Source organism: Arvicola amphibius, chromosome 8 (genome assembly GCF_903992535.2).
Source record: "Arvicola amphibius chromosome 8, mArvAmp1.2, whole genome shotgun sequence".
Classification (NCBI taxonomy): domain Eukaryota; kingdom Metazoa; phylum Chordata; class Mammalia; order Rodentia; family Cricetidae; genus Arvicola; species Arvicola amphibius.
This window is the reverse complement of record NC_052054.1, coordinates 84,229,776-84,250,334: the sequence shown is the minus strand read 5'-3', so window position 1 is coordinate 84,250,334 and position 20,559 is coordinate 84,229,776. Positions and strand designations below refer to the sequence as shown.

Sequence of the window (20,559 nt, the reverse complement as noted above, 5' to 3'; positions counted from 1 at the left end):
CTAGGCAAGCCCTCTGTTGTTGAGTCATATCCCCTAACCCAAGCCAGTGAAAAAGTTGACTCACGGTGACATGCCACACACACCCCGACGGTGCGCTGGCTAACCTTGATGTCAGCTTGACATAAACCCAGGCATACCTGGGAAGAGAAAATGCCAACACAAGACTGACTTATGGGCAGGGCAGTGGGGATGATGGTATAGGAAGGAAGACTGAGCATGGGGAGCAAGCCAGTAAGCAGCCGTCTGGCTTCTGCTACAGTTTCTGCTCCCAGGTTCTTGCTTTGGGTTTTTGCCCTGACTCAGGAAGTGATGACGGAGTGTGACCAGAGAGTTGTAAGATGAAATGAAACATTTTCCTCCCAGGCTGGCTTTGGTCATGGTGTTTTATCACAGCCATAGAAACCTAACTAAGACAGATGGCTGTCATTAAAGAAATAAAAAAAAAAAAAAAAAAAAAAAAAAAAAAAAAACAGCAGGTCGAGGGCTGTAGCTCAGTAATAAAAGGTACTTGCCTGGATCTGTCGGAGAAAAACCGGGGTGGGGCTCAGTGATGGAGAACTTGCTGGGATCTACCAGTGAGGAACCGAGCACATGGAATATTTGCTAATGGGAATATAAAATAGAAACTGGCAAATTATCTGATAGTTTCTCAAATGGTTAAACAGACTTAGCCACATGACCTTTAGGTACATGGAAAATAAAGTCAGCAATGCTTGTTCAAAGAACAACTTGTGTGGGAAATGAGACTATAGCTGTTCTTTTTGTTTTGTCTTTGTTTTCCAGACAGAGTTTCTCTGTGTAACCGCCCTGGCTGTCCTATAGAGCTGGAGAGAGCAGGAGGCTGGCCTTGAACTCACAGAGGTCTGCTTGCCTCTGTCTCCCCAGGAGTGCATACACACACACACACACACACACACACACACACACACACACACACACACTGTATGACTCCTAGGGAGAGAAAAGCAGGTTATGTACCCTCCAACCTGCTCAGGGGCCCCCTGATCAGTGGGCTTTGGGCTAAAGGGTCAGAAATGAGTTATTTTCCTTTCTCAAGGTTTCTCCTCCCCTTTCTCCTCTTATTTTATTTAATTTTTTAAATTTAAAAAAAAAACTTTTTTTTTTTTTTGGTTCAGGGTCTCTTGTAGCCCAGAATGATCTTGAACTTGTTGCAAAGACTGCCCTTGACTTCCTGATCTTCTGTTTGCAGTCCCGAAATGCTGAGATTGTAGGTGTGGGACAGCAAGCTGGGCCTCTAGCTTATTTGTGACAGCAAACAATGAGAACCCTTCATGTGTCTAGCGACTGGTGAATGGTTAAACAGAACAAATGCTGTACGCTTATCTAACAACGAAAGGGCGGACTGGTGCAGGCTGCGATCTGGGTGAACGTTGAAAACAACATGCTAGCCAGGTGTGGTGGACTTGGCTGTAAGAATGTAGGAAACTGAGGCAGGGGGACAACAGATTAAGGCTACCCTGGGCTTAATAAGACCCTTTCAAATAACAATGAAACAAAATAATAATGGGGTTGGCGGAGGGTGGGGGAGGGGGGAGAAGAGAAAGCTTGGCGCTTGGAGGACTTGAGTTCATCTCCAGAACCCATGCAAAGGAAAAGAAGCCAGACAGGATGCACACTTGTGAACATCGCTGAGGCAGAAATGGAGGAGCCCCAGCCTCTGACCAGACAGTGAGAGACTGTATCAACACACAGGTGGATGGCTCCTGGAGAATGACACCCGGGGTTGTCCACTGGCCTCCACTAGCACACACGCACACACACACACACACACACACACAGAGAGAGAGAGAGAGAGAGAGAGAGAGAGAGAGAGAGAGAGAGAGAAATGTGTTGTGTTGAATAGTTATATTTGTGTGAAATATCCAGGATGAGCAAGTCTGGTAGGGCTCAGGGATGAGGGATAGTCCTAGTGGATACTCAGTTTCTTTTTTGAGATACTAAAATATTCTAAAATCAGAAGTAGGCAACTTTGACTGTGTGTTGCTGTGAAGATGTTAACAAACAAACAAAAACAGACTTGGGTGCTCCTTTATTTATTCGGTTGGGGAATAAGGAACTGGGCCTTGAGCAAGCCAAGCCGCACTGCTTGTTAGAGGGCTGAGCGTCTCTGGGGCCTGGAGGCTTTAAATGGTTCGGTGGTGGTGCTTTGGTTTTACTGACCGGTTTTCACTGTGACACCCAGCTTCTGTACTCATGACCCTCCTGGCTCAGCTGTGCTAAGATTACACGTGTGTTACGCCATGACTGGTCAAATGGGTAGACTTCTAAAACAATCACATTGTGTGCGCTTCAGTTCTGTAACTTAATGCTATCAGATAGGGAAATACTTACACACATGTAACTCTGTACAGATACTATTTGTTTTCTTTTATGAGGTAAGAGCAACTAAAATCTCATTTCTCAGGAATCTCAGATACAGGGTAATCTTTCCTGCCTTTGCTATGCCTTAGCATCCTAGTCAGTTTGTTTGTTTGTTTGTTTGTTTGGGTTTTGTTTTTCGTATTTTGATACAGGATTTCCCTGTGTAGCACTGGCTATGGTAGACCAGGCTGGCCTCGAACTCAGAGATCAGCCTGCCTCTGCCTCCCAAGTCCTGGGATTAAAGGCGTGCGCTAGCACTGCCCAATTCATACCTTAGCATCGTTAGACCATTTCTTAAAATTTTATTTTTATATTACTATTATTATTTTGGTGTTTTGAGACAGGGTTTCTCTGTGTGACAGTCCTAGATGTCCTGGAACTCGCTCTGTAGACTAGGCTGTCCTTGAACCCACAGATATCTGCCTAATTCTGCCTGCTGGGATTAAGGGGGTATGCTACCACTGCCCGGCTTGTTTTGAATTTTTTTTCTTTTTTTTGGTTTTTCGAGACAGGGTTTCTCTGCAGCTTTTTTAGAGCCTGTTCTGGAACTAGCTCTTGTAGACCAGGCTGGCCTCGAACTCACAGAGATTTGCCTGCCTCTGCCTCCTGAGCACTGGTAATAAAGGTGTGCGCCACCATGTCCGGCCTCACAGTGTCGGTTTGAGGGCTGCATTATTATGATTTTTGCATTTTTATACCTTTTCTTGTTTTATATGTTTTTTACAGTGTCATTAAAAATTTATTTTGAGATTATAATTGCCACATTTCTCCCTTCCCTTTCCTTTCTCTAAGCCCTCCCATAGGCCCCTTCCTTCTCTCCTTCAAAGTTCATGGCCACTTGCTCACTAATTGCTATAGCATGCTATAGATGTGTACACATATACATACTTAAATATTACCAGTTCGTATAATGTCACTAGTATATATGTTTTCAGGGCTGACCCTTTGGTACGCTAAATACAAACGTATTTATTAAATGCCCTTCCCTGGGGAGATCCGCCGCCCCACTCCCAGCTTTCCTCAGTTGCCTGTGGTTCCTTGTGTAGGGTTGAGACCTTGTGGGTATTTCCCTGGCCTCTTCAGCGTGTCCATTGGTGTCTTCCTTGTTCAGCTCATGTTTGAGCAGTCGGCTATGTTGATGAGACTTTATGGATCGGTTAAGCATGTTTTCCCCCTCTTCTATAGAATGTCATCATTTTTGGTGTGACTGATCTCTGAAGGGCTGTCTCTTATTTTCCAATCAGGGCTGTAATCCCCTTGCACAAACTGGCCGGAGCAAGCTGCAGAACCAAAGGGCTGTCCTGAACCAGCAGATCCTGAAGGCTGTGCGGATGCGGACAGGAGCGGAGAACCTTCTGAAGTGGGTACCTCTGGCTTCGCCACCTCAGTCAGGAGCCCTGGCTCTCCTGAGGGCCTGTCTGTGTGATGGACATACAGAGCCCACACCCTCGGCTGGGCTCTTGCTTTTCAGCTTTGAGATTCCTGCTCATCTGGGGGCGTCTGAACAGGTCCTTTTCTTCCTAGAGCTTTGTCATGTTAAAGACAGACTCCCTGTGTTTGTGGAGAATCATGACAGACAGTGGGACCACAGCCCGTGTGTGTGTGTGTGTGTGAGAGAGAGAGAGAAAGAGAGAGAGAGAGAGAGAGGAGAGAGAGAGAGAGAGAGAGAGAGAGAGAGAGAGAGAGAGATTTGTTTAATTTTATGTGTATGGGTGCCTGCATGTGTGTGTGTACACCTTGTGATCCCTGGTGCTCATGAAGGCCAGAAGACAGTATTGCAGATCCCCTGGAACTGGAATTGCAGGTGGTTGTGAGCCGCCATGGTGGTGCTGGGAATGGAACTTGGGTCCTCTGCAAGAGCGGCCAGTGCTCTTAACTGCTGAGCATCTTTCCAGCCCCCCCCCCCCCCATCATAGCCATCTTGTTCGGAAGTCTAGTACTGCCTTAGCATTTGCTCTGGACACGCCCGCCTTCTCCATTGCCCAGAGTTACACCTGGTAGAGAGAATCGGGGCTTGGTCAATGCGTGTTGCCTGGATAAGGATGGGGGAGCAGAAAGAAGAGAATGGGACATTTGTATTACTAGCGTCTACCTTTCCAATGAGAGGACTCATAAGTAGGATATGGTGGCATATACCTGTGGTTTCAGCTACTTAAGGGCCGAGGCAGGAGGATTGCTTGAAACCCTGGAGTTTGAAACACCTGGGCAACATAACAAAACTCTGTCTAGAAGAAGAAGGAGCGAGTTAATGAGAGGCAGAGCGGGTTCTGCTGGGTACTCACTGCTGTGCCGTGGGGATAAAATAATTACTTATCAAGTGCAGCTCAGGAAAGCTGTGCCCTCGTCTAGACAGCTGGAAATCCTCCCCACACCCTTAAGTACAGTGTGCCAACTTGCTTTTGTCTCCTAGAGTACGGTTTCCTCCCTCAGAGGATAACCTTTGGGTATTGGTTCTCGCCTTCCATCTTTTTGAAGCCGGGTCTGGAGCACACAGCAAACCCAAGTCATTAGTATTTTGAGGCAGGTGCTTTCCCCTGCCAACCTGTCTCTCAGCCCCTAATCCGCGGAGGCTTACAGGACAGTTCTTTGGTTTTATGAGTCAGGGTCTCTTGTAGCCCAGGCTATCTTAAAACTTGCCATGTAGTTAAGGATGACCCTGAACTCCTGATTCTCTTTGTGCGTGTGTGGGCGTGCGTCCACGTGGGTGTATCACTCTGTGGAGTCTGTTCCCTTCAAACGTGTGAAATCCTGGGGACCGAACTCACCCTGTCAGCCTGGCAGTGAACGCCTTTATCTATTGAGCCACCTGACTAGCCCTGATTTGAAGTTTTTATAGCAGATAATAGGGCTGTAATGTCTGCCTTGCTCTGTGAACAGAACAGCCCCTCTGAGGCCCAGGCTCAATCCAGTGGTCAGGTTGGCAGTGGTGTAGCTGATAGGCTGAGGGTGGGGCAGGGTTGTAAATGATTCTCCCGGAGACTGATAAGTTAAACACCCCTGTTTGGAGGAACCCTGAGGTATTTATTAATCTGACTCAACTGACGCGAAACCTTCCTGAAATCATGAGGGCATCAGGCCAAGCCTCACTCTGGACCCACCATGTCCCCTGTGTCCCCGGCTGCCGCTACTAGCAGCCATGCTTTGGGCCTGGCTAGCCTGGCCTCAGATTGCGAGGTGTCCCACCAAGGTTCCTAGGTGAGGATACTCACAATGTGGGCAAGAGGGCCTTTGGGACAACATCCCGATCAAGGCAGGCTTGCAAACGAGGGTCTCAGCCTTGAACCGCCCAGGCCACCGTGACTGGGCAGGTGCTGTGAGTGGCCAGGTTTAACGTCCCTGAAGGTCCTCCCCTTCCCTGTGTCATCCAGGAGTCTGTGAGTGTCCTAGAGCTGTTGGGGGAGATGACCGGCACTTTGAAGTGCCACTCCAGGCTGGGCACTGGCTGTCCTCTATCCTCCCACTTCCTGTCCCTCCCTTGAGAAAGCTGAGGCAGAAACCAAATAGTATTTATGAGACAGAGATTAGAGCAAGCTACCAGGTTGTTTGGTTTTAATGAACTAGTTCTTTGGGCAGAGAACAGGCTGGGTAACCATTCTGGGTGGACCTCCAGATGGCCTTCCACTGCTAGATAGACTCAACCAGGAGAGCCTCGCTCTGGGTCTTCTGAGTGTCAGTCAGTATACATGCTGGAGAGGGAAGGGGCTGGGCTCCATGCTGGAAGGTCTGGGAATGGTGGGGATGGGAGAGTATGCAGCCTATAGCCCAGGCTGGCCCAGAAGCTGGGGGATCTTCTGTTTCAGCCTCCTTAGTGCTGCTAACAGACATGTATCACAATACCCAGGCCTTGCCTCCTCTCTCTCTCTCTCTCTCCCTCCCTCCCTCCCTCCCTCCCTCCCTCTCTTGCTCCCTCCCACCTTCTTCTTTCTTTCTTCCTTCTTTTCTTTCTTTTTTAAGACAGGGTCTCACTATGTAGCCTTGGTTGGCCTGGAAATCACTATGTAGCCTAGGCTGGACCTTGAAGTTGTAATGATCCTCCTGCGTCTACCTCCTGCAGGCTGAGATTGCAGGTGTTTGCTACCACACCTGAATTTCATATATGGGTAACCGAGATATAGTCCTAGTCCTGTTTTTTTTAATATTTATTTATTATGTATACAATATTCTGTCTGTGTGTATGTCTGCAGGCCAGAAGAGTGCATCAGATCTCATTACAGATGGTTATGAGCCACCATGTGGTTGCTGGGAATTGAACTCAGGACCTTTGGAAGAGCAGGCAGTGCTCTTAACCACTGAGCCATCTCTCCAGCCCCCCCCAGTCCTGTTTTTTGTTTTGTTGTTTTGTTTTTGTTGAGAAAAGAGCCTCACTTTGTAGCCCTGGCTGGCCTGAAATTCAAGGTCCCCCTGCCTTTGCCTCTCCCAGATGCAGTATTTTAGGCCTGTCCCACCATGCCAGGGTTTTAAAATCTTAGGATCCCTGAACTTGGAAATATTGACAACCAGTTAAGGGGTGAAAAGGCAACACACTGACAGCCAAGTGAGTAAGTTGCAGGCCTTCAGTTCAATCTGCAATGGCTAGGCCCAAGGGTCCTGCTGGGGTGGCCATGGCTATAGAGAGGTCAGTTCCTGGGGGCTTGAGCATGGCTGTTCAGTGGGATGCCTGAGCTCCCTTGACCTCCAGACTGATGCCTGATCCTGGACCTGCCTTCTTCCCACACTGGGGGCATATCTGATGCCTTAGCCAAGGTTCTATATGGGGCACATGGTGGAAACACCCTTCACCCCCACCCTACTGCCACCATGTGATGGAGGCCGCTCCATTCTACAACCATGCTTAAGTCCCTGGCAGAGTGGGATGTGGGCACAGTCTGGCAGAGCAAACTGGCAGAGTAAAGACAACTTGCCAGAGTTGGTTAAGCAGTCCCAATATGGTCTCCAAAACATGTGGGAGACACGGAGTCAGGGTGGAGCCTGTTCTCAGAGGGACAGTTTTACTAAAAGGTTTGGAGGAAAATGAAATTACTCTAAACCAAAAATGAAGAGCTGAATGTGATTCAATTATAGAGCACTGGGTGTGTCATCCCAGGACCACACAAAAACAAACAGGGACACATGGATCAGAATGTGAAATTCCCATTTAGTTTTGCATTGGACATTTCATGGCTGTGACAAATATTTGAGTGAGGGAACCAACTCAAAGAGACTGGATGTAGCCGAGTGGTGGCAGTGCAGGACTTTAACCATCACTGGGAGGCAGAGACAGACAAAGCTCTGTGAATTCAAGGCCAGCTTGGTCTATAGTGAGATTTTCAGGAAAGCCAGGGCTACATGGAGAAATCTTGTCTCAAAAAACCAACACAAAGGGCTGGAGGGATGGCTCAGTCGTTAAGAGCACTGACTGCTCTTCCAGAGGCCCTGAGTTCAATTCCCAGCAACCACATGGTGGCTCATAACCATCTGTAATAAGAACTGGTGCCCTCTTCTGGCCTGTAGGCATACAGGCAGGCAGAACAATGTATACATAATAAATAAAGCAATTGAAAAAAAAGTCAAAACAAAGCCAGGTGGTGGTAGCATGTGCCTTTAATCCTAGCACTTGGGAGGCAGAGGCAAGTGGATCATTGTGAGTTCCAGGTCAGCCTGGTCCACAAAGTGAGTTCCAGAACAGCCAGAGCAGTTACACAGAGAGACCCTGTCTCAAAAACAAAACAAAACCAAAAAACAACAGCAAAATGAGAGGCTGGATTTAGTTAGCTAATTGAAGTTTCAGTCCATGGTCAGCTGGATCCGTTGACTCTGGGCCTAAGGAAAGGAAGACTATCCTGTATCAGGTGCGTGTGGCTGGCAGGACAGGGGACAAGATAATGTCTTTCAAGAACATGCACCTAATGGCCTTTCTCTAACCAGGCCCCACCTCCTAATGTTCCCACCACTGCCCCATGTTGCCATCACATCCTGACCCCATCTGTAGGTTAATATTGATGATGTCAGAGACCCTCATCATCCAGCCACTTCTTCAGCTCCCCATATCTGAGCATGGCTTGAAAAACAAGCCTGCAACACATCAACTTTGGGCGGACACTTCTTATCCTTTTGAACTTGAGGTTCAGGGAGCCATTGTCACGTGGGAACTTTGTATGGTAGACAGGTCACGTGTAAGACTAGGCTGGGATGCATGAGACCTTGTCTCAAATGAAAGAAAAGACCCCAGAGGCTCCAGGTTGACGGAAATCATGTGGCGTGTGTTTGGTAGTGGAAGGAAGAAGTCGGTTGTGGCTTGACTTCACGGGGGACTAACTGTGGGATCTTGTCTTCCCAAATGGTTTTTATAGCACATACATGCTCTTTTGTGAAAACTGAGTGAGCCGATTCTTCCCTTGTTGACACAGGTCAGAGTTGTGGTGGTGTGCTTTTTCTGGACAGGCACGGGCCAGAACATTCTTTGCCTCATGCCTTGGGTTCAGTTGCCAGGCTACAGCCTCAGAGAGAGACGCACAACTGTAAAAAGGTCACCTCACTCTGAGAAGGTCCGTGGAAGCCATTTTTTTTTTCATTCAGAAAAGCATCCTGGGGACGGAGCACAGTAACCAACGAACCCGACGCTCCATCCTTGCTCCCTGACCAGGACCAGATGGTTCCAGATTTGTCTATCCTATAGCCTGGCCCCGAGATAGCTGGTAACACCCGCCATCTTGCCAAGGTGTTCTGTGTTTGAGAATGCTTCTTCCACCAATGAGTGGATGGAAAGACCTCACCTGTTCTAGAAACAGCTCAAACCTCAGGATCGATTTCTGAGTCATCTTTGTACCCAAAGCCAATTGCTCTGACTTTGTAGTGACCTGACCAGGCTGGCCTCGAACTCACAGAGATCCGCCTGCCTCTGCCTCCCAAGTGCTGGGATTAAAGGCCTGTGCCAACACTGCCTGGCTGTAGTGACTTTTTACATCAATAGCACACACCCTCCAAATCTGCTTTACTTTTTCAAAATCATGTTGGCTCTTTTTGGTTCTCTGTAGCTCCATATAAATTTTAGCATCCCCTACTCAGCTAATTTCCCTCTCTCCCTCTCCCCTTCTACACCCCCCCCCCCACTTTCTCTGCTATGGCTGAGTGCCTTTCTCATGCTGGAGGGCTCTACCACTGAGGTTGTTAACTAAGCGGGGCTCATCCTGTCATCTCATTACGTGGGACAATGAGAAAGGAAGAGAGAGCGAAATGAAGGGAAGGAGGGAAGGGAGCTGTAACGAGTCTTTCTCTGTCCCGCCAGCTCCCAAATAATGACACCAGGGCTTATTATGAAAGCTCAACCTACAGCCTGGGTTTGTCCAACTAGCTCTTTTTTTTTAAAGATGTATTTATTTATTATATATACAGTATTCTGCCTGCATGTATTCTTGCATGCCAGAAGAGGACACCAGATCTCATTACAGATGGTTGTGAGCCACCATGTGGTTGCTGGGAATTGAACTTGGGACCTCTGGAATTGCAGCCAGTGCTCTTAACCGCTGAGCCATCTCTCCATTCCCCCACTAGCTCTTCTAACTTAAATTAGCCCATTTGTATCCATCAAAGACTAACTGCTTTCCTCTTCTGAACAAAGCAATAAAATCACTCTTATGCTCTTTTTCTCTTCCTTTTTGCAGTGCTGGGAATGAACCCAGGGCCTTGTATATGCAAGTGTTAAGGAGATAATTTGTGACCTATTCGTGGATAACAAGAGAAGGTTGTCTGTTTGGTTTTGATTTTTTTTCTTTCTTTCTTTCTTTTTTTTTTTTTTTTTTTTTTTTTTTTGGTTTTTCACGACAGGCTTTCCCTGTGTAACAGCCCTAGCTGTCCTGGAACTTGCTTTGTAGACCATGCTGGCCTCAAATTCACAGAGATCCACCTGCCTCTGCCTCCCAAGTGCTGGGATTAAAGGCATGAGCCCCCACTGTCTGGTCTGGTTTTGGTCTTTTCAAGGTTATCTCCTTTCAAGGATTTCTGAGGATTCACGCCCAGCAGTGTGCGGTGTTGCTAGACACATCTCAGGTCCATTTGTTGGCTGGTGTGGTCTGGATAGCCCAGGGTCTCTGAGGTGGCCCATCTGATCGCATCTAATAGTCATCCGCTGAGATTCCTTGCAGGAATGGCTCAACAAGGACACCAGCTGAAAGTCTCTCTCTCTCTCAACAGAGTGGCCACAAACCAGAAGGTGCGGGAGCAGGTTCGCCTGGAGCTGAGCTTTGTCAACTCAGACCTGCAGATGCTGAAGGAGGAGCTAGAGGGTCTCAACATCTCCGTGGGAGTGTACCAGGGCAGCGAGTGAGTGAGCAGTGTTTTCCAGAAGCTCTCTGGGCCGCATAGTGTGTCCATATCCAGGATGCTGCACCACACTGGTGTAGTGGACCGGGCAGCGCAACTGGAGTAAAAGGGATGAACCTGTGACGGGGTTTGTAGGGAAAGAACTGGAATGCAGATTGAATGCCAAAAAGTATAAACTGCTTTGATGTATGTATTTTACTCTGAAAAGTGGGGAACCCATCTAGATGCTCACAGGAAGATGGGATAATGGGATCCTTTAGAAATGGACCCTGATAAATACTTGAGAAATGAAGACTGAGATTCAAACCCATTCCCCAGGGAGTGTTTGAGGTAAGGCCCTCAGGAGAGCTCAAGGATTGATTCTCTGCTCCCTGTAGGTGAGTCACGGAGTGTGGCGTGGAGAAATGCCCATGTTTAAGAAGAAATAACCTATGTAGTCTGGTAGCTTGGGGCAATAATCCTAGCTATTCAATGAGCTGAGACAGGAGGATTATGAGTTTGAAGCCAGCTCAAGCTTCATAGCAAGATACTGTGTCAGAGTAAAAATAAAATGGTCAGGAGATGTAGCTCAGTGGTAAAGCCCCTGCCTAGAATCCCCCAGTGAGGGGCTGGGAGTGTGGCTCAGTGGTAGAGCCCCTGCCTAGAATCCCCCAGTGAGGGGCTGGGGTGGGGATCAATGGTAGATCCCCTACCTAGAATCCCCCATTGAGGGGCTGGGGGTGGGGCTCAGTAGTAAAGCCCCTGCCTAGAATCCCCCATTGGGGAGCTGGGGGTGGGGCTCAGTGGTAGAGCTCCTGCCTAGAATCCCCCAGTGAGGGGCTGGGGGTGGAGCTCAGTGGTAGAGCCCCTGCCTCTAATTCCTGGAGAAGTACCAGGTGGCTCAGTGATGCAGTGTTTGCTTAGTTTGCCCAAGGCCTAATCCTAAACGACACAACAAAGCAAAATAACCAAAATGCCCCCAAGGAAGTAGTTCCCATGTCTTTTGTATGGGGAAGCTGTGCCTTCAGAAGAAGTAAGTTGGTGAGCCTGGGTGGAAACAAGAGATAGTTTCCTGGACCAGCAGAAAGAAGATGCTAGAGCATTTTGTGTCGCTTCGGAATGTGCATTTCTTAATACTAATCCTCGTGTGTCACCTGGGGCATTTCTCGAAAGGAGAGACAAGCATTCATGCCGGAACCCTGCTGGCTTATTTGGCTTGCGACACCTGTGTTTGTCTGGCTTACCTGTGGGCTCCCAGTGCAGTTTCAAAAACCCAGGGAGAACAAACAACAACAAACCTCACCCACCCCAACCCCACCTCCTCGGCAAGATTCTCTTAGCCTGTGCTCTGGTGTTAGATTCTAGTTTCATCCATAAAGGCTAAGAGGCTCAGACATTCTGGGCAGGGTAGTAGCCTAGGTTCCTGTTCGCTGTTGAAGAAAAGCAGGGCTGTTCTTCCTACAAAGGTGGATGCTTGCAGCTTTGTGTGGCCACTCCTCGCGGTGGTTTCAGTTAATCTCCCGTATCACCTGGAAAAGTAGAGGGACCTGAGGATTCCAAGGGACACCTTTCACGTTTTCCAAGTGAATTGTCTCTTTCTTAGTTCCTTAGGTTTCTCAGCTCTTCTGTGAGGTAGGCACAGAAGTCATGAGAAAAACTCAGAGACAAGAAAGTCATGTTGGTGCCACCCTGGAGGTCCCCCAGTGTCATCTTCTCTGTGGTTCCTCTCTCACTGGGGCAGTAGCTGCCCTGCAGAGGCCAGCACAGGAGGACTGGGGTCTCCAACAGTAAGACCCAGACATACCTGCTTCCCCCAGTGTTCTGTCTTCTGGGGAGGCCACAGGCCCGGGTTGGGTCTCATGTGCCTTCAGCACCATTGTGCCACAGAGGCCGTTTCAGCTTTCAGGCGCGGTCCACTCAACCCTGCCCGGCATTCCTGGTCTTCTCCCTGAGCCAGGCTCAGCAACCCATGGAGGTCTCTTGTTACAGGTCAAAGAGCTAATTCCTTATTTGCAAAGCACAACACTTCCTTCTGGCCCTGCCCTTAGGAATGTAGGTCCAGGGAGCATTCATAGGTCAATCTGTGGGGTGACAAAGTGGCCGCTGGGGGGGATGCACAGTAAGATACATGGTGTGACATGCCCCTAAAAGAGGAGAGCGTTGAGAGGTTCTATCAGGGAGATGTTGGGGGCGGGACACACACGCGTGCGAGTGTGCGCATGTACACACACACACTGTGGCACTGTGGTGACGAGTAGACAAGGGAGGTGACAGTAGTTGTAGCCTAGAGGGAGGTCCAGTGTTGCAAAATGCATGTGGGGAATGGTGAGAACCCCAGACGTGAGCCTCGTGCATTTGGGCAGCCCTGTATATAACCCTAGCGCAACTGTCGATGGGGGGCTAAGACAGAGATGAATCCAATCAAGACAGTAGGGGTCTGGTGAGTTAGGCTCCATGTGCAGCATCTTAGGATGCTTATGTTTGTGCTGGGTTGACCTAGAGGATGGGAGTCAGGGATCTGAGCTGGCTGTTGGAGGCAAGGCCATGGGTGCGAAGGGGCTAGGCTGGGGTAGGTTGTTCATGTATCTCTTGTGTTCTTATAGGGAGGCCTTCACCATCCCTCTGATTCCTCTTGGCCTGAAGGAAACCAAAGAAGTTGACTTTTCAGTCGTCCTCAAGGTAAATCTCAAACAGCAGGTTCTGGGCTTAGGGTGGAAATTATTTAGGCGCCATGATTTAAGTGTCGGGTGATGTCTGTGAGGTGACCCCAAGACCTCACTTGGCTGCTTACAAGGAGAATTTTGAATATTGATTCCTCTGAAACTCTTGCTGTCATCATTCAGACACGCTGTCCGTCCCTGCTATGGTCTGGGACTGGACCCCAGGATGCTGTGCCTGCAGGCAAGTACTCTGCAGTGAGCTGTGTTCTTAGTCTGTTCTTGGTGATTCTGTAGCTCCTTTTGTGTGCCTGACAAAAGGCAGATTATACTCTGTTTTTATTCTCAAAGAATTTTTTAAAATTTACATTTATTTATGTATATATAGTTTTATTAGTGTGTTCTTTGTGTGTGTATGTGTGCGTATGTATGTGTATGTGTGTATATTCATCTGTATGTGTATGTCCTCTGTGTGTGTGTTTACTTGCAGACAGGTGGACTTGCAAACCTTTATGGATGTATGGAGGTCAGAGGAGAATTTGCAGCTGGTTCTTTTCTTCCATCAGCTGGGTCCCAGGAATGGAACTCAGGTCATTAAACTTGGCAGCAAGTGCCTTTACCCTCTGTGCCATCTTGCTGTTCCTTTTCTTTGAGACAGTCTTACTATGTAGCCCACGCTGGAACTCATATGCATGAGATGCCTTTGGAGGCCAGAGGTCATAGGCTCCCCCGGGATCTGGGGTGAGGGACAGCAGCAAGTCACCTAATGTGGGTGCTAGGACCCTAACCCAGATCCTCTGCAAGAGCTGAAAGTGCTCTCAATCTTGGAGCCACCTCTCTAGCTGCTCAAAATGTATCTTTAAAGAACAGTTGGTTCATACTTTGAAAACATCTTTGACCTCTGTTCTCAAGCAGAGACTGTTTATCTCTTGGTATAAATAAACCGTTACCAGGAGCATTTAAAATCGTTATTGATATTGTTATGATAGATACGGGTATTTGCCTACATGGATGTATGTGCACCCTGTGCATGCAGTACTGGCAGTGCCCAAAAAAGGGTGCCGGATCCCCTGGGGTTAGAGATTGTTCTAAGCCGCTGTGTGGGTGCTGGGAAATGAAGGAAGCTCTTCTGCAAGAGCAGAAGCCAGCTTTCCAAGCTCTCCAGGGTCTTTTTTTTTTTTTTTTAAGATTTATTTATTATGTATACAACATTCTGCCTGCACGCCAGAGGAGGGCGCCAGATCTCAGTACAGATGGTTGTGAGCCACCATGTGGTTGCTGGGAATTGAACTCAGGACCTCCCGAAGAGCAGCCAGTGCTCTTAACCTCTGAGCCATCTCTCCAGCCCCTCCAGGGTCTTCTTTGTTTGTTTGCTTTTCACGATAGGGTTTCTCTAGTAGCCCTGGTTGTCCTTATTCTGTAGACCAGGCTGGCCTTGAACTCAAAAGATCTACCTGCCTCTGCCTCCCAAGTGCTAGGATTAAATGTGTGGACCACCTTATCTGGCTCCTTTTTAAAATTTTTTTTAACTTCCACTCTTGTGAAATCCAGACCACATCCCTGTGTGTGTTTGGGGGAGCAATGGTACTCCAGTTGGAGAAGGGTAGGTAATAGCAATTCAGAACTCAAGGTTATCAGAAAATTGATTTCTGGGGGGGGGGGGGGGGGCATCTGGCCATCTTCTGCCACCCTCTCACAGGTGTGTGACCTTCCGGCCGGGACCCACCAGTCCTCTGTGGCTCTAGGCAGTGTTTGAAGGAATGTCTTCAGTCGTGTTTGTGGCGTTGTTTAAGATCTAGCTTAATGCCAGAGTTACAAGAATGCAGGCATTTTTAAAGGCGACTTGTGTCATAGAAACCTGGGGATTTTATGACTTTTGTAGAGATCCAAATAGGTCATGTGCCAAATTCCACATTAAAGCGAGTGAAAAAAAAAAAAAAAGCCATGTTGTGCACATGGCCAACCACTGTTCAGCTGAGGTTTCCAACCGTGTCATTTTAGCCTAAAAGGGGGCCTGCCGATGTCAGTCATGCGCAAATGAGACCAGTTAGCAGACTTTCAATTTTCTCCAGTCCACATTTATGCTTGAAAGAAACTCAGACACCGGAGGAGTGGCCCGTGAACTTGATCCAGGCAGGCGGGCAATTCCCTTTCAGGCCTGACCTGTGTTTCCTTGGAATGTTAGGTCAGGCAAGTCTCATGACGCGATTCAGCAATTCGCTCTATTGAAAGACAGAAACTCCCAAGTAGCCGTCCTCATTAGCAAGCACCACCGGGGCTGGAGGGTTGTGCTTCAGTAAAGAGCGCTTGCCTAGCTCTAAGACCCTGGGCTCAGCTGAACACGGGAGGCACACACCTTTAATCCCAGCACTTGGGAAGCAGAGGCAGGTGGATCTTTTAAGTTCAAGGCCAGCCTGGTCTAGAGAGTAAGTCTGAGGACAGCCAGGGCTACACAGAGAAAACCTGTCTGGGGTGGGAAGGCCCTGGGCTCTATTCCCAGCTTTAGGAGATGTGGGGAGAAATGCCATTAAAATAAATTCCTTTTCCAGGCAGTAAGGTCGCGCGTGGCTCAGGCTGGCCTTGAACTCCTGGCACTCCTGCCTCTACTTCTCAAGTACGACACCACATCTAACTTTATGTGTTAGCAGTTCTGGAGTTTGGACCCAAAGCTGCACAGATAGCTAGGCAGGTGCCCTGAACTACATTCCTAGCACCCATTTTTGCTTTTTTCTTTTGAGACAGGGTATCTATGTAGCCATCCCATCTCCCTGCCTCAGCCTTCTAGCTGCCAGGTTTCCAGGAGTACCTTACCGCACCTGGCTGCCACACATACTGCTTCTATGGTTTGGCAAGCTTCCCCCAAAATGTTGGATTTATTTTTTCATTAGTGCCTTTTAGTTTAATGTTTATTTTCTGTGTTTGCATGCATCTGTATGTACTTTCACAGGTGTGCTCACCTGTGTGCGTGTGGAGACCAGAGGTTAAAGTTGGGTGTGTTCTGTCAAGCGTCACCTGATTTAGTTGTTTGTTTTCTGGGACGCGGTTTCTCCTGGCTGCCCTGGAACTGGCTCTATAGACCAGGTGGCCTTGAACTACAGAGATCCGCCTGCCTCCGCCTCCGAGCACTGGGGTTAAATGCACGCCCCACCACTGCCTGGCTGCACCTTATTTTTTTTTTTTTTTAATATACTACTTCGTTAACTCTTGGAGTATTTCATATATTCATGTCAGGTACTTTGGTCATATTTGGTCTTCCACTCCCCCATCTCCCCCACCACTTCCCAACTTTACGCCTTTTTATTTCTATAACCCGCCAAATCCTATTTGAGCTGCCCACATCCTAGAGGACATGGGTCCACCCATGGCATCATTGTGGATCTACTGCGGGCCACACCCTTAAAGAGAACCAGCTCTCCTTCAATTGGAAGCCACCAGCTGTCAATAGCTTCTCAGTTATGGTGGGAGTTTATGAGCTCCCCCTGCTCGGCTGGAGCATTGACTGGGTGGGTCTAGTACAGGTCTTACGAAAGCAGCCACAGCCTCGGTGGGTTCACGAGGGCACGGGTCTTCCCTGAACCACCTCACTGGTCTGAGGCAGGATCTCTCATTGAACCTGGAGCTCATTCAACCTTTTGTTTTTTGAGTATCGGGTCAGTGAATTCCTAATATCTGGTTATCTTGCCCTCTTTCCGAGACATTGGGGTTCCGAGCATGCACCATAGACCCAGCTTCAAACATGGATGCCGAGGATGAAATCCCAAGTCCTGACGCTTGTGAAGCAAGCACTTTGTCTACCACGCCACCTTCTCACCCCCTTTATTTATTTATTTATTTATTTTTGTTTTGGTTTGGTTTGGTTTGGGTTTTTCGAGACAGGGTTTCTCTGTAGCTTTGGAGCTTGTCCTGGAACTAGCTCTTGTAGACCAGGCTGGCGTCAAACTCACAGAGATCCGCCTGCCTCTGCCTCCCGAGTGCTGGGAGTAAAGGCGTGCGCCACCACCGCCCGGCTCCTTGATTTATTTTTTAAGATTTTTGTTATTTTCAATATATATATCTGTGCCCCCATGCACATGCCTGATGCCCCTGGGGGTTAAAAGAGGGCATCCAATTATCTAGAATTGGAGTTACAGATAGTTGTAAGCCACCATGTGTCTGGGAATGGAACCCAGGTCCTTTTGAAAGAATAGTCATGTTTCTTAATTGCTAGTAATCTCTTGAAACCCCCTCTTCCAACTTTTATATATTAACTTTTAGGATTTTTTTTTAATTTAGCAAGTTTTTTTTTTTTTTTTAATTTAGCAAGTTGTTGTTTTTTTTTTTTTTTTTTTTTTTTTTTTTTTTTTTTTTTTTTTTTTGAGACAAGGTTTCTTTGTGTAGCCCTGGCTGTCCAGGAAGTCACTCTTGTAGACCAGGCCCAGGCTGGCCTCAAACTCAGAGAGATCCACTTGGCTCTGCATCCCAGTGCTGGGATTAAAGGTGTGTGCCACCACCACCTATCTAAAAATGTCTTTAAAAAGGAAGAAAAATAAAATAGGTAAGCTTCAAGTTTAGGTTTGTATCCCAGAATATACTGTGTGTATACAACTAATCTGAAAACGTCTACAGCCAGAAGCATCAACAGTCCCAGGGGTTTTGGTTAAGGGCTACTTGTCTAACTTGTCTATGCTATGGAGCCTGTCATGGGTCACCTTCCCTGGGTCAGTGTGAGTTGGGTGAAGGGGAAGGAGCTTCAAATAACGCCTGGCAGATGGCAAGTGCCCATCACTGTCGATTGAAGGACCACCTGCACTCAGAGCAGTTGTCAAACAGTGGGTTACTGTGCTCTCAGTTAGAGAGTCGTACTGGGGTATCTTCTAAGCCTAACCATCAGGGCCGTTCACACAAAGGTCCCCATCCCATCCAGATACCATCCCTAGGCCCAGGTCACATTGGCTCCAAAGGCCAAGTGTCCAGGTACTGAGTCAGCATAACGGTGGAAGGTCTGGGCGCTTGCGGGTCTGTCAGAAGTGGTTAAAGTATATCGTCATTTAACCATTACAGAGACATTGTTCCCTTCTTCCAATGTTTTTCTTTGCATTAAAAAAAATATTATTTTCCCAGCCTGATCTACTGATCTAGAGCGAGTTCTAGAACAGCCGGGCTACACAGAGAGACCCTGTCTTGAAAAACCAAAACTCACAGAGATCCACCTGCCTCTGCCTCCCGAGTGTGGGATTAAAGGCGGGCACCACCATTGCCTGGCCATTTGTTCTGAAGAAGAAAAAACGGAGAGGTCTGTGTTAGAATGAGCTAGGATGCTATTGTAAAGAAGATGGAGGATGGGGGACAAGGGTGTGCAGGGCTATTTGTCTCGGAGGGACAAAGGACTGCCTCTGGGTAGAGAGGAGACAGACATGGCACAAAGGCAAATGGTGGTTTTACCTTGTTACCATGAGGTGTTTAATTTTAATTGGGTGTGTTAATTAGGAGAGCTCAAGGGGACTTTGAGTGATGGATCTTGGTAGTCCGTTGCAGGAGGAAGAAGTGCCAAATAATGGAATAGACTTTGGTGGTTAACTTTAGGAATGTAACCTAAGGTGTTTTGTTTTTGTTTTTGTTTTTTGTTTTTCCCAAGGCAGAGGGAATGGGGGAGAAGGGCAAGAGCCACATGCTGTAGTGGGCTAGTGTCCCTTCAGGGACAGAACACCTCCACTCCCCCGCCCCTGTCTTGTATGTGCAGGGTACCCCCGCCCCTGAGGTGCCGCGTCAGCTGCTGACTCACGCCGTGTCTTTTTCTGGCAGGATTTTATCTTGGAGCATTACAGTGAAGACAGCTATTTGTACGAAGATGACATCGCAGACCTTATGGACCTGCGACAGGTGAGTCAGCTCTGCGTGCCTCGGCTTTGGGACATCCTGCGGCTGACAATAGCCTCCGAGAGTCCAGGACGCTGGGCATGGGGAGTGGCTGTCAGGATCATCCGTGGCACTTGCTGTACCTGAAAACCATAGAAGGGGTGACCTGCCCATGATGGGGCCAGGGCTGGGGTCCCAGATTCCTCACTTTGTCTCCGCCCCCTCCACTACCTCTCCCGGAGTTCATGATACCCACAGCATGGTGTCTGTTTGAGTGTCCCTGTACAGGTCCACGACCCTCAGCTTTCTCACCCCTCCACGGCTTCCTTTTCAGGCTTGTCGAACACCCAGCAGGGATGAGGCGGGGGTTGAGCTGCTTATGTCCTATTTCCTCCAGCTGGGCTTTGTGGAGAGCAGGTTTTTCCCGCCCACCCGCCACATGGGGCTCTTGTTTACCTGGTAGGTACTCTCTGGGGTCCCCTCTGCTGGGCACCTCATTCTGACTGTGGTGCTTGCCTAGCAGGTGTGTGTGTGGGGGGGGACTGTGGTGCTAGGGGCAGGGACTGTTGGTGAATGGATGTTTGTGTAATTTGTGTAAGAACCAGAGACCAGAGACAGAAAGCCTGCCCCCCAGGGCTTCTTTCTTATCAAAACAAAGGAGCCTCGTGAAGGGGGCCGGTTTTTCTGTGTGTGTTCATTTTGTCATTGAGGGAGAACCAGAGCTCTCAGGTGGCACTAATGAGAAGCAAGACAGAATATTTGTCTTGTCTTGTTTTTGAGAAGATTCTTTTCTTTCATGGGGCAGGCTGTGGGTGCGAGCTGGACCTGAGTTTGATCCCAATGACAAGGGCAGCAAAAAGAGAGTTTTTGTTTTGTTTCGTTTGATTTTTCGAGATAGGGTTTCTCTGTCTAACAATCCTGGCTCTTCTGGAACTCACTCTGTAGACCAGGCTGACCTCGAACTCACAGAGATCTGCCTGCCTCTGCCTACCGTGTGGTGGGATTAAAGGCGTGCGCCACCACCGCCGCCGCCTGGCTTGTTTTTAAGACAGGATTTCACTATGTAGTCCCAAGATTCCTTTAAACTGACCTCAAACTGGTTGTGATCCTCCTGTCTCTGCAACCCAAGTGCTGTGGTTATAGATGTGTACCACTGGAAGGAGGTTTTAAAACTTGAAACAAAACATTTGATTCTTCCCCATGATAATTTAAAGACTATTATGGTTCCTTGAGAAAGGTTCTTGCTAGGTGGTCCAGACTGTCAAAGTCACAATCCTCCTAGGCGTGGGCCACCAGCTCTGGCTTGTGGGGATATTTTTCTTTCTTTTTCTTTGGAGATAGGGTGGTTTCCGATTCATGTTCCTCCTGCCTCAGCCTCTTGAGGCTGGGATGGTAGGTGTCCGACTTG

At 48.3% G+C, this 20,559-nt stretch overlaps 1 protein-coding gene across 1 annotated transcript in view; it reads left to right on the top strand.

The window, feature by feature from the left end:
- Positions 1–20,559, top strand: part of Rhpn2 (rhophilin Rho GTPase binding protein 2) — a 54,933-nt gene that overhangs the window by 13,121 nt on the left and 21,253 nt on the right. The window contains exons 2-6 of the mRNA XM_038339920.2: positions 3,627–3,742; positions 10,552–10,680; positions 13,263–13,338; positions 19,098–19,175; positions 19,486–19,610. Of these exons, the coding sequence (XP_038195848.1) occupies positions 3,627–3,742; positions 10,552–10,680; positions 13,263–13,338; positions 19,098–19,175; positions 19,486–19,610 (524 nt within the window). The remainder of the gene's footprint in view (positions 1–3,626; positions 3,743–10,551; positions 10,681–13,262; positions 13,339–19,097; positions 19,176–19,485; positions 19,611–20,559) is intronic.